This window comes from Salvelinus alpinus, chromosome 21, assembly GCF_045679555.1.
Source record: "Salvelinus alpinus chromosome 21, SLU_Salpinus.1, whole genome shotgun sequence".
NCBI lineage: Eukaryota > Metazoa > Chordata > Actinopteri > Salmoniformes > Salmonidae > Salvelinus > Salvelinus alpinus.
This window is the reverse complement of record NC_092106.1, coordinates 45432268-45446609: the sequence shown is the minus strand read 5'-3', so window position 1 is coordinate 45446609 and position 14342 is coordinate 45432268. Positions and strand designations below refer to the sequence as shown.

General features: G+C 44.5%; 1 protein-coding gene across 1 annotated transcript; it reads left to right on the top strand.

Moving 5' to 3' along the window:
- Positions 1-10077: 10077 nt before the first annotated feature.
- On the top strand, positions 10078-13826 carry LOC139548363 (extracellular calcium-sensing receptor-like). The gene is made up of 6 exons (XM_071357998.1): positions 10078-10306; positions 10596-10896; positions 10994-11782; positions 12095-12322; positions 12555-12678; positions 12810-13826. Exons 1-6 carry the CDS (start codon positions 10089-10091, stop codon positions 13724-13726), a joined length of 2577 nt encoding a protein of 858 aa, XP_071214099.1. The 5' UTR covers positions 10078-10088; the 3' UTR covers positions 13727-13826.
- Positions 13827-14342: the final 516 nt, after the last annotated feature.

Here is a 14342-nt window from a genome sequence, read left to right as displayed (position 1 = left end):
GGTAGTAGGCTTAGTGGTCGTAGGCTAAATGGTGGTAGTGGTATTAGTGGTGGTAGTAGACCTAGTGGTAGTAGTAATAGTGGTAGTGGTAGTAGTGGTAGTAGCCTTAGTTGTAGTAGGCCTAATGGTGGTAGTGTTTTTAGTGTGGTAGTAGACCTAGTGGTAGAAGCAGTAGTGGTAGTAGTAATTGTGGTAGTAGGCCTAGTAGTAGTAGTAGTAGTGGTGTAGTAGATGTGGTAGTAAGCCTAGTGGTAGTAGTGGTAGTAGACCTAGTGGTAGTAGCCGTAGTGGTAGTAGACCTAGTGGTGGTAGTAATAGTAGTGATAGTAGGCCTAGTGGTAGTAGTAGTGGTAGTAGACCTAGTGGTGGTAGTAATAGTAGTGATAGTAGGCCTAGTGGTATTAGTAGTAGTAGTGGTAGTAGGCCTAGTGGTATTAGTAGTATTAGTGGTAGTGGTAGGTTTTGTAGTGGTAGTAATAGTAGTAGTAGTAGTGGTAGTATTGGTAGCAGGCCTAATTGTAGTAGTAGTAGTAGTGGTAGTAGTGGTTGTGGCCTAGTGGTAGTGGTAGTAGTGGTAGTAGGCCTTGTGGAAGTAGGCCTAGGGGTGGTAGGCCTAGTGGTAGTAGGCCTAGTATAAGAGGCCCTAAAGGTGGTAGTAGGCCTAGTGGTAGTAGTAGTAGTGGTAGTAGACATAGTGGTAGTAGTAGTAGTGGTAGTAGTAGTAGTGGTAGTATGCTTAGTGGTTGTAGGCTTAATGGTGGTAGTGGTATTAGTGGTGGTAGTAGACCTAGTGGTAGTGGTAGTAGTGGTAGTATCCTTAGTGGTAGTAGGCCTAATGGTGGTAGTGTTTTTAGTGGTGGTAGTAGGCCTAGTGGTAGTAGACCTAGTGGTAGTAGCAGTAGTGGTAGTAGTAATTGTGGTAGTAGGCATAGTGGTAGTAGTAGTAGTGGTAGTAGGCCTAATGGTGGTAGTGTTTTTAGTGGTGGTAGTAGGCCTAGTGGTAGTAGACCTAGTGGTAGTAGCAGTAGTGATAGTAGTAATTGTGGTAGTAGGCCTAGTGGTAGTAGTAGTAGTGGTAGTAGGCCTAGTGGTAGTAGACCTAGTGGTTGTAGACCTAGTGGTATCAGGCCTAGTGGTAGTAGTAGTTGTGGTAGTAGACCTAGTTTAGAGGGCCTAATGGTGGTAGTGGTATTAGTGGCAGTAGTAGAGGTTGTGGTAGTAGGCCTAATGGTATTAGTAGTAGTAGTGGTAGTAGTGGTATTAGGCCTAGTGGTATTAGTAGTAGTTGTGGTAGTAGTCCTGGTGGTAGTAGGCCTAGTGGGAGTGGTAGTAGTGGTAGTAGGCCTAGTGGTAGTAGGCCTAGTGGATGTAGTAGTCGTGGTAGTAGACCTAGTGGTGGTAGTAGTAGTGGTAGAAGGCCTAGTGGTAGTAGGCCTTATGGTGGTAGTGGTATTAGTGGTGGTAGTAGACCTAGTGTTAGCAGTATTAGTTGTAGTAGTAGTAATGATAGTAGGCCTAGTGGTAGTAGCAGTAGTGGTAGTAGGCCTAGTGATAGTAGGCCTAGTGGTAGTAGGCCTAGTGGTAGTAGTACTAGTGGTAGTAGTACTAGTGGTAGTAGTGGTTGTGGTAGTAGGCCTAATGGTGGTAGTGGTATTAGTGGTGGTAGTATTCTCAATTACATGAAAAAAGTGTTTCAAGACAAAGGAGGGTTGAGGATGGGGACGTGACTGCCAAGTATGACATTGTCAACTGGCAGCCGAAGGAGGATGGCAGTGTGGAGTGAGTTACTGTTCGTCTCTATGATGCCTCGCTACCTGCAGACAGGCAACATACTATCAACAACAGCTCCTTGGTATGGACACAGGATTTTGTAAATGCATGCTAGATGTTGTAGGCTGTCATTTGTAACAGTATACAGAGTAGTTGATTGTGTCACATTGGTCACTAATGGAAACTACCCACGCTTCATTGCAGGTGCCTGTGGATATAGGACTCCTGGCTCTCTTGTGCTTTGTGCTGGCTTTTCTGGCTCGAAAGCTGCCTGATAACTTCAATGATGCCAAATTCATCACCTTCAGCATGCTCATATTCTGTGCAGTCTGGATCACCTTTATCCCAGCTTATGTCAGCTCTCCTGGTAAGTTCACTGTAGCTGTGGAGATCTTTGCCATTCAGGCCTCCAGTTTTGGTTTACTTTTCTGCATGTTTTCTCCTAAATGTTTCGTTATTATGCTGAAGCCAGAGCAAAACACCAAGAAACATATAATGGGGAAGACATCCAATGATGTACGTTATAACATAACATTATGATATTATATCATTTAACATTATAATGTTATTAACATATTTTAGAATATGCCTCCTATCTGAGACAGTATATGATAAATGTTCTGTAAAGAACATGTTTCCACATTAATAAAGAATATAAGTCACTTGTGTGTTTTTAGTGTTGTGTGCATTTAAATACATCACATTCAACAAGAGTATTGATTATTACCTTTTGTCAAATAAAAGATTTTCAAACATGAACATGAGGACATTGTCGAAGATGAACAGGCTTTCTCAAGATGTTAATGTGTAAACAAAATCACAGGGCAGGAAGACAAACAGACAGACAGGCAGATAAACAGACAGACATGCAGACAGACAGATTACCTGCTGCAGACACGCAGGACCTTTGACAAACAAACACAAAACACACACACACACACGCACACACACGCACACACACACACACACACACACACACACACACACACACACACACACACACACACACACACACACACACACACACACACACACACACACACACACACACACACACACACACACACACACACACACACACACACACACACACACACACACACACACACACACACACACACACAGACAGTAGGATGACTCTCTACAGGTACAGAGGAGCTGCTGCTAATGCCACAGGGCTCAGTCCCAGGGGAGGAAACACCTCAAGGCCCCCAGCTCGTCCTCTAACACAACAATAACAGTAGCAGCTTCCCATCCAGGGACACAGTATCATATACAGATACCGTCAAATATTGGCCATCTTTGCATTATTCACTATTTATTTCAAATTAAGTTGAAGTTGAAATAGAAACATTTAGTGTTTACATTTGATTTAAAAGTGCACAGGGCCAATACAAATGAAAATGTCCAAATTAATTTGGTTGGTAGTAATGATACACGTTTACAGTGTAATTTAACTCACCTGGGGTTAGTTGCACGTGCGTACAGGGTAAAAATAGTCATCAACAAGTTTTGAAAAGAAAAACAGAACATTCTGCTCCATCGCACTCCATTGTATAGAGCAAGGATGCCAAGTATAGTTGAAGTCGGAAGACCTGCACAAGTCTGGTTCATCCTTGGGAGCAATTTCCAAACGCCTGAAGGTACTACGTTCATCTGTACAAACAATAGTTCACAAGTATAAACACTATGGGGCCTTGCGGCCGTAATTCCGCTGAGGAAGAAGACGCGTTCTGTCTCCTAGAGATGAACGTACTTTGGTGCGAGAAGTGCAAATCAATCCCAGAACAACAGCAAAGGACCTTGTGAAGATGCTGGAGGAAACAGGTACAAAAGTATCTATACTCACAGTAAAACGAGTCCTCTATCGACATAACCTGAAAGGCCGCTCAGCAAAGAAGAAGCCACTGCTCCAAAACCGCCATAAAAAAGCCAGACTACGGTTTGCAACTGCACATGGGGACAAAGGTCGTACTTTTTGGAGAAATGTCCTCTGGTCTGATGAAACATAAATAGAACTGTTTGGCCATAATGACCATTGTTATGTTTGGAGGAAAAAAGGGGACGCTTGCAAGCCGAAGGACACCATCCCAACAGTGAAGCACGGGGGTGGCAGCATCATGTTGTGGGGGTGCTTTGCTGCGGGAGGGACTGGTGCACTTCACAAAATAGATGGCATCATGAGGACGGAAAATTATGTGGATATATATATAAGCAACATCTCAAGACATAAGTCAGTAAGTTAAAGCTTGGTTGCAAATGGGAATGTATTGAAATAAATAAAAGCTGAATAAATCATTCTCTCTACTATTATTCTGACATTTCACATTCAGAAAAAAAGTGGTGATTCCAACTGACCTAAGACAGTGAATTTGTATTAGTATTAAATGTCAGAAATTGTGAAAAATTGAGTTTAAATGTATTTGGCTAGGTGTATGTAAACTTCCGACTTCACCTGTACCTTACCAATCAAAAGTTTGGACACACCTACTCATTTAAGGGTTTTAATTTATTTTTACCATTTTCTACATTGTAGAATAATAGTGAAGACATCAAAACTATGAAATAACACACTTAGAATCATGTAGTAACCAAAAAAGTGTTTAACAAATCAAAATGTGTCCAATGTGTCCTCCTCCCAGAGTGCTAAGAACCTTGGCGTGATCCTGGACAACACCCTGTCGTTCTCAACTAACATCAAGGCGGTGACCCGTTCCTGTAGGTTCATGCTCTACAACATTCGCAGAGTACGACCCTGCCTCACGCAGGAAGCGGCGCAGGTCCTAATCCAGGCACTTGTCATCTCCCGTCTGGATTACTGCAACTCGCTGTTGGCTGGGCTCCCTGCCTGTGCCATTAAACCCCTACAACTCATCCAGAACGCCGCAGCCCGTCTGGTGTTCAACTTTCCCAAGTTCTCTCACGTCACCCCGCTCCTCCGCTCTCTCCACTGGCTTCCAGTTGAAGCTCGCATCCGCTACAAGACCATGGTGCTTGCCTACGGAGCTGTGAGGGGAACGGCACCTCCGTACCTTCAGGCTCTGATCAGGCCCTACACCCAAACAAGGGCACTGCGTTCATCCACCTCTGGCCTGCTCGCCTCCCTACCTCTGAGGAAGTACAGTTCCCGCTCAGCCCAGTCAAAACTGTTCGCTGCTCTGGCACCCCAATGGTGGAACAAACTCCCTCACGACGCCAGGTCAGCGGAGTCAATCACCACCTTCCGGAGACACCTGAAACCCCACCTCTTTAAGGAATACCTAGGATAGGATAAAGTAATCCTTCTAAACCCCCCCCTTAAAAGAGTTAGATGCACTATTGTAAAGTGGTTGTTCCACTGGATATCATAAGGTGAATGCACCAATTTGTAAGTCGCTCTGGATAAGAGCGTCTGCTAAATGACTTAAATGTAAATGTAAAATATATTGTATATTTGTGATTCTTCAAAATAGCCACTCTTTGCCTTGATGACAGCTTTGCATACTGTTGGTATTGTCTCAATCAGCTTCATGAAGTAGTCACCTGGAATGCATTTGAATTAACAGGTGTGCCTTGTTAAAATGTATTTGTGGAATTTATTTCCTTCTTTATGCATTTGAGACAATCAGTTATATTGTGACAAGGTAGGGGTGGAATACAGACGATAGCCCTATTTGGTAAAAGACCAAGTCCATATTATGACAAGAACAGCTCAAATAAGGAAAGAGAAACAACAGTCCATCATTACTTTAAGACATGAAGGTCAGTCAATACGGAACATTTGCAAAAACCATCAAGCGCTATGATGAAACTGGCTCTCATGAGGCCCGCCTGTCACAATCGCTGTAATGATGAGACCAAGGCGCAGCGTGCATAGAGTTCCACATCATTTTAATAAAGAGAAACTCACTAAACAAAACATCAAACGAAACGTGAAGCTACTGGAGTGCACAAAGGCAACTTACTGTAGACAAGATCCCACAACTAACAATAGGGAAAATGGCTACCTAAATATGATTCCCAATCAGAGACAACGATAAACAGCTGTCTCTGATTGGGAACCATATCAGGCCAACATAGACATACAAAAACCTAGATGACCCACTCTATTCACTATCACGCCCCAAACAACACAGAGAAAAACAGCTTACTATGGTCAGGGCGTGACACCGTCACAGGAAAGGAAGACCCAGAGTTACCTCTGCTGCAGAGGATAAGTTCATTAGAGTTACCAGCCCCAGAAATTGCAGCCAAATAAATGCTTCACAGAGTTCAAGTAACAGACACATCTCAAGATCAACTGTTCAGAGTAGACTGCGTGAATCAGGCCTTCATGGTCAAATTGCTGATAGTACTAAAGGACACCAACAAGAAAAAGAGACTTGCTTAGGCCAAGAAGCATGAGCAATGGACAGTAGACTGGTGGAAATCTGTCAATTGGTCTGATGAGTCCAAATTTGAGATTTTTTGCTTCCAACTGCTGTGTCTTTGTGAGATGTAGAGTAGGTGAATGAATGATCTCTGCATGTGTGGTGTCCACCGTGAAGCATGGAGGAGGAAGTGGGATGGTGTGATGGTGCTTTGCTGGTGACACAGTCAGTTATTTATTTAGAATTTAAGGCACACTTAACCAGAATGGCTTCCACAGCATTATGTAGTGATACGCCATCCCATCTGGTTGGCACTTAGTTGGTCTATCATTTGTTTTTCAACAGGACAATGTCCCAAAACAGGCTGTGTAAGGGCTATTTGACTAAGGAAAGTGATGGAGTGCTGCATTAGATGACCTGACCTCCACAATCACCCCACCTCAACCCAATCGAGATGGTTTGGGATGAGTTGGACTGCAGAGTGAAGGAAAAGCAGCCAACACGTGCTCAAAGTATGTGGGAACTCCTTCAAGACGGTTGGAAAAGCATCCCTCATGAAGATGGATGAGAGAATGCCAAGAGTGGGCAAAGCTGTCATTACGGCAATTTAAAACCACATTTAAAACCTCTCTGGGATAGGGTCTAGTTTCCTGAATTTCCTCCTTACTGACGTGCCCAATGTAAACTGCCTGGTACCAGGTCCAGAAGCCAGGATATGCATATAATTGGTAGCATTGGATAGAAAATATGTTGCAGTTTCTACAACCGTTAAAATCATGTCTGAGACTATAAGGGAATTGATAGTGCAAGCAAAAATCCGAAGAAAATCTGCCCAGAATTTTCTTTTTTGAGCTCCCAGGCTCTTATTATGGAAACCTATTGTTTCTATGTACATCCGTCTCCCAGATTGCAATTCCTATGGCTTCCACTAGATGTGAACAGTCTTTATTCAAGGTTTCAGGCTTCTTAAAAAAAAAAAAAAGCATTTGGAGTTTTTGTTAGGAGATCACCTGAAGATAGATTGTCTTTCGGCTAACGAGGGAGAGGGAGAGCGCTTACAAATCTTTCTTTCCTATTGAACATACTACTTTCCATATGAAATATTATAGTTTATTTACATTTTAAGTACCGGAGGATTGCATAGAAACGTTGTTTTACTTGTTTGGACGAAGTTTAGCGGTAGCTTTTTGGACTCCTTTGTCTGCATGTTGAACGTGTGGATTATTGAAATCAACGGCGCCAACTAAACTGACTTTGGGATAAAAAGAAGCATTTTAATTGAACAAAACGACCATTAATGTTGTAGCTGGGACCCTTGGGATTGCTACTTTGCTACTTTGAAGAACCTCAGATATAAAATACACTGCTCAAAAAAATTAAGGGAACACTAAAATAACACATCCTAGATCTGAATGAATGAAATATTCTTATTAAATACTTTTTTCTTTACATAGTTGAATGTGCTGACAACAAAATCACACAAAAATGATCAATGGAAATCGAATTTATCAACCCATGGAGGTCTGGATTTGGAGTCACACTCAAAAATTAAAGTGGAAAACCACACTACAGGCTGATCCAACTTTGATGTAATGTCCTTACAAGTCAAAATGAGGCTCAGTAGTGTGTGTGGCCTCCACGTGCCTGTATGACCTCCCTACAACGCCTGATGAGGTGAGGTGAGGTGGCGGATGGTCTCCTGAGGGATCTCCTCCCAGACCTGGACTAAAGCATCCGCCAACTCCTGGACAGTCTGTGGTGCAACGTGGCGTTGGTGGATGGAGCGAGACATGATGTCCCAGATGTGCTCAATTGGATTCAGGTCTGGGGAACGGGCGGGCCAGTCCATAGCATCAATGCCTTCCTCTTGCAGGAACTGCTGACACACTCCAGCCACATGAGGTCTAGCATTGTCTTGCATTAGGAGGAACCCAGGGCCAACCGCACCAGCATATGGTCTCACAAGGGGTCTGAGGATCTCATCTCGGTACCTAATGGCAGTCAGGTTACCTCTGGCGAGCACATGGAGGGCTGTGCGGCCCCCCAAAGAAATGCCATCCCACACCATGACTGACCCACCGCCAAACCGGTCATGCTGGAGGATGTTGCAGGCAGCAGAACGTTCTCCACGGCGTCTCCAGACTCTGTCACGTCTGTCACATGTGCTCAGTGTGAACCTGCTTTCATCTGTGAAGAGCACAGGGCGCCAGTGGCGAATTTGCCAATCTTGGTGTTCTCTGGCAAATGCCAAACGTCCTGCACGGTGTTGGGCTGTAAGCACAACCCCCACCTGTGGACGTCGGGCCCTCATACCACCCTCATGGAGTCTGTTTCTGACCGTTTGAGCAGACACATGCACATTTGTGGCCTGCTGGAGGTCATTTTGCAGGGCTCTGGCAGTGCTCCTCCTGCTCCTCCTTGCACAAAGGCGGAGGTAGCGGTCCTGCTGCTGGGTTGTTGCCCTCCTACGGCCTCCTCCACGTCTCCTGATGTACTGGCCTGTCTCCTGGTAGCGCCTCCATGCTCTGGACACTACGCTGACAGACACAGCAAACCTTCTTGCCACAGCTCGCATTGACGTGCCATCCTGGATGAGCTGCACTATCTGAGCCACTTGTGTGGGTTGTAGACTCCGTCTCATGCTACCACTAGAGTGAAAGCACCGCCAGCATTCAAAAGTGAGCAAAACATCAGCCAGGAAGCATAGGAACTGAGAAGTGGTCTGTGGTCACCACCTGCAGAACCACTCCTTTATTGGGGGTGTCTTGCTAATTGCCTATAATTTCCACCTGTTGTCTATTCCATTTGCACAACAGCATGTGAAATGTATTGTCAATCAGTGTTGCTTCCTAAGTGGACAGTTTGATTTCACAGAAGTGTGATTGACTTGGAGTTACATTGTGTTGTTTAAGTGTTCCCTTTATTTTTGTGAGCAGTGTATATTGTTTAACACTTTTTTGGTTACTACATGATTCCATATGTGTTATTTCATAGTTTAGATGTCTTCAATATTATTCTAAATGTAGGAAATAGTAAAAATAAACAAAAAGCCTTGGATATGGAGATGTGTCCAAACTTTTGACTGGTACTGTCTGTTGACGTGTGTCAAATATGTTTGAAAACACTATGTTAAAAGCACTGTGTGGGCTTGTCCCTAGGATTACCAAAGACAAAGAGCTGGATCAGTGGTTCACCAATCAGGGCCTTGCAACAGTAACAAGCGGTGATGTGAATCAGTGGGTCACCAATCAGGGCCTTCTTTGCGACCATCAGGTTACGTCCCCGGGACAAACCGTGAGCTGGACAAAAACCTTGTCTATGATGAGATAAGGAGTTGGGATACTGACAGGCTGGGCTACGTTGCTAATATGAGCAGTGGATAAATAAATGCAGACTTCTGACATTGTGGAAATATAAATGTATATTTTATATTTTTATATTCATCTGCTTTACCAGATGTTTTTTTTTTTGTGACAATTTCAACACACATGTAAAATAATATAACAATTATTATTTATTTTAATCCCATACTTGTTCTATTGTTTTATGTATGTGTTTAAATTGTCATACAAAAAACATGTGGAGGCATGACAGATACAATTTTTTATTATTTTTGTTTGAAATATAAAGTAATTATTCTATTGTTTTATGTACGAGTTTAAATTGTCAAACTAAAAAATACTTTGGAAAAAGCATGATGGATATGATGTTTTATATCCACAATGTCAGAAGCCTGCACTTATCTATCCACTGCTTGCTCATATTAGCAACGTAGCCCAGCCTCTGTCACTATCCCACCTCCCTCTCTCATCCTGTACCCCGGGGAAACAATAAACACTAGAACCACATCCCACTATTTGAGAGGGAGTGTATGGGCAGTTCCAGCGTCTTAGGGGGCACTTTCACCTCTATAAAAGAGGAACCCTTCTGTCTGCCTTCACAGACACAGCTGCCCTGCTGAAGGCTGGCATGGCACTGAGAACAGACATGGTTCTACAGCTGCTGGTGGTGGTGATGAGGGGTATAGCTGCTCCAGCCACAATCTGCTCTCTGCTGGGCCAACCCGCTCTGCCTCTCCTGTCTGCCGAGGGGGACATCAACATTGGGGCAGTGTTTGCTCTACATAGGAATGCCCTCTTCAAGGTCCATTCGTTCACCTCCAGACCAGAGAAAACACCCTGTATCAGGTAGGTGTTGAAAAAAACTGTCTTTGGGAACTTTTAGCAGTTTGGGAATATTTCTCATCAAGATAGATTTTTTTTGTCTTTCACTGAAATTAGGCACAGTGCTTAATAACACTATTGTAGATGATCTGTGCATTTGGACAAAACAACTATACAAATTGTTTCTGTTATACTAAACACTACTCAACTCATCTCGACCGAGTATATCAGTTTTGCTGGCGTATGTGATTGTGGCATATGCGATTCCTGGCTTCAACTAACATATTTTTTTTGTTTTGTTACCGCTGTCCAGTTTCAACCCACGTGAGTTCCAGTTTGCACAGACCCTGATCTTTGCCCTGGAGGAGATCAACAACAGCAGTGATCTTCTCCCAGGACTGTCTCTGGGTTACCAGGTCTATGACTCCTGCAGCTCTGCCCCCCTGGCCATCCACTCAGCCCTGGCCCTGATGAACAGCCCTGGGCCTGAGGACAGCCTGGGAGACCCCTCCTCCTGCTCCAGATCTCCTGCCGTGTTGGGCATTGTAGGGGAGTCAAGCTCCACATCCACCATCGGAATATCATCCCTGGTCGGACCATTCAGCATCCCTGTGGTGAGACACCTTCTGGTTTGGGCTCTTTAGAGGTAGTATAATCAATGTCAGCTATGTATGAAAGATCAATTCAAATCTTCCCGTTTCTTCCACACAGATCAGCCACTTTGCCACCTGTGCTTGTCTGAGTAACAGAAAAAAGTTCCCCTCCTTCTTCAGAACCATCTCCAGTGACTTCTACCAGAGCAGAGCCCTGGCAAAGCTGGTCAAACACTTTGGATGGAACTGGGTGGGAGTGGTGAACAGCAACAATGACTATGGAAACAACGGCATGGCCACATTCCTGGAGGCAGCGTGGCATGAAGGAGTCTGTGTAGAGTACCAAGAGGCCATCCACCGCACAGACCCCCGAGAGAAGCTCCTGGAAACCGTTAGGGTGATCAGGAAGGCCACAGCCAGGGTGGTGGTGCTGTTCCTGGGCTTGGGGGACCTCCTCCCCCTGCTGAATGAGTTGGCTCTGGAGGGAGACCCAGGGCTGCAGTGGGTGGGCAGCGAGGCCTGGATCACAGCCAGAGTGCTGACGGAGAACAAGGCCTACGGCTTCCTGAGTGGGGCGGTGGGCTTTGCCATCAGGAATGCCAGGCTGGATGGTCTGGAGGTGTTCCTAGAGAAGGTGCACCCCTCCCAGGCGCCAGACAACACCCTGCTCAGGGAGTTCTGGGAGACTGTGTTCCAGTGCTCCTTCAAGGGGGGCAGCAGCACGCTGTGCACAGGAACAGAGAGCTTAGCAAAGCTGAAGAACCAATACACGGACGTGTCAGAGCTGAGAATATCCAATAAAGTGTACACAGCTGTATATGCCATTGCACACGCTCTACACAACCTACTGACAGACTTAAAGAATGACACAGACAGCGGCAACAGACCAGTCTACACACCACAGCAGGTGAGCAAGCACATATCATATGATTCATCCCCCTCTGTCTGTTTCTCTGTGTCTCTCTTTGTGTCTCTCTGTGTCTCTCTGTGTCTCTCTGTGTCTCTCTGTGTCTCTCTGTGTCTCTCTGTCTCTCTCTGTCTCTCTTGGTGTCTCTCTGTCTCTATCTGTCTATGTCTCTGTGTGTCTCTGTGTGTCTCTGTGTGTCTCTGTGTCTCTGTGTCTCTCTCTCTCACTGTCTCTCTCTTTCAATCTCTCTCATTCTCTCTCTCTCTCTCACTCTCTCTCTCTCTCTCTGTCTATCTCCATGTTGTTGAGCAGGTGCTACAGTACCTGAAGGAGGTGAGGTTTAGAGTAAAGACAGGAGAGGAGATCTGGTTCGATGCTAACGGGGATGTGGTGGCGTGCTACGACCTAGTGAACTGGCAGCAGGAGGAGGATGGGACACTGCAGTTCCATGCTGTGGGGCTGTATGATTCCTCGATGCCCCCTGAACAGCGCATTACCTTCAACAAGGGAAAACTGGTCTGGGCAGGGGGCCAGGCAGAGGTAGGACTAAATACATGTTGACTATGTTGCAAAAGCATAACACATGCAAACCTCAAACCACTACAAATGTAAAACATGCATTATATAATGTTTACGTAATCCACATAGTCTATCTCAATTGTCTTGTTTTGTATTGGTAATATAACTTCCAGAAGTATTGACATTAAAACATTTCTGCACGTTTATTTATATAAAATGCACCATTATTCAGACGTGTTGTATTTCTCTACAGCCACCTGCAGCAGTGTGCAGTGAGAGCTGTCCCACAGGCACTCGTAAGGCTGTACAGAAAGGAAAGCCTGTATGCTGTTATGACTGTGTACCATGTGCGGATGGAGAGATCAGTAATATCACAGGTAATATATAATGCATTTAGGGCTACCTGCAATACTTTCAAGCTCTGTCACTGCCCAACAAGACTAATAGATGTGGAAAAACACATGACACACTGATTCATGGAATGAATGACGTTCTAATCTCCTTACAGATTCTAACGGCTGCTATCGATGTGACTTGGAGTATTGGTCAAATGAAAAAAGGGACCGTTGTGTGTTGAAACCAGTTGAATTCCTCTCCTATGAAGAAATGATGGGCATAGTTCTGGTGTTTTTCTCCTTACTGGGGTCTGGTGTTACTACTCTGGTAGCTGTTGTGTTTTCAATTCATAAGGACACCCCCATCGTCAGGGCCAACAACTCTGAGCTGAGCTTCCTGCTGCTCTTCTCCTTGACTCTGTGTTTTATGTGTTCTCTTACTTTCATTGGCCGGCCCTCTGAGTGGTCCTGTATGCTGCGTCACACAGCGTTTGGGATCACCTTCGTCCTCTGCATCTCTTGTATTCTGGGGAAAACAATAGTGGTGTTGATGGCCTTCAGAGCTACACTTCCAGCCAGTAATGTCATGAAATGGTTCGGTCCTCCACAGCAGAGACTCAGTGTTCTGGCTTTCACTCTCATACAGGTCCTGATCTGTGTTCTTTGGTTAACAGTCTCCCCTCCTTTCCCCTACAAGAACATGAAGACCTATAAGGAAAAGATCATTCTAGAGTGTGATGTGGGTTCAGCTATTGGTTTCTGGGCTGTGTTGGGGTATATAGGACTCCTGGCTCTCTTGTGCTTTGTGCTGGCTTTTCTGGCTCGAAAGCTGCCTGATAACTTCAATGAGGCCAAATTCATCACCTTCAGCATGCTCATATTCTGTGCAGTCTGGATCACCTTTATCCCAGCTTATGTCAGCTCTCCTGGGAAGTTCACTGTAGCTGTGGAGATCTTTGCTATTCTGGCCTCCAGTTTTGGTTTACTTTTCTGCATATTTGCTCCTAAATGTTTCATTATATTGCTGAGGCCAGAGCAAAACACCAAGAAACATATGATGGTGAAGACATCCAATGACAAACGATATTAAAGAAACATATTTTAGGAAAGGCGTCAACCAAAGCCCTTCAGGATGAATACTGACCATTGACCTATTCAAAGTCTTTCTATAATAAACACAGACACATCATTTCAAAGTCAGTCATGGGTTAACCTCATCCCCAGGGTCAATTGATACAAAAAAATAGAGCCTGTAAACACTGTGCAAAGAAGTGGGACTTGAAAGGGGAAGGGTTCAAATCAAGGCAGGAGAGAGAGATCCTGCTACAGTTTGACTTTGAAAACTGCAGAAAATCTCACAATGATCATATTACTTTTAGGAAGTAATTGATTCTGAGTTTTGGCATATAACGTTTACGTGTGAGAACTAGTTGCATACTTTCTGATTTCCCGATCTCACTTCCTTGTTTAGCCTAATTTGTTTGTAGAGGGCAGGTTCTAAGGGTTATGTTGGTTGGTGATGGACTGAGATATCAACCAATGTAAATCCGCTCCTGCCATGGTCTCCATTCCTGTCTCTTCATGAGACATTGTGAGAGACGGTTCGAAAGAGAAAGAGCCTCCTGGTGAACAAGATCTTTAATGGGTACATAGATGTTCAATAAGTCCAATAAGTCCTGAACAAACATCCAACAGCACATTATGTC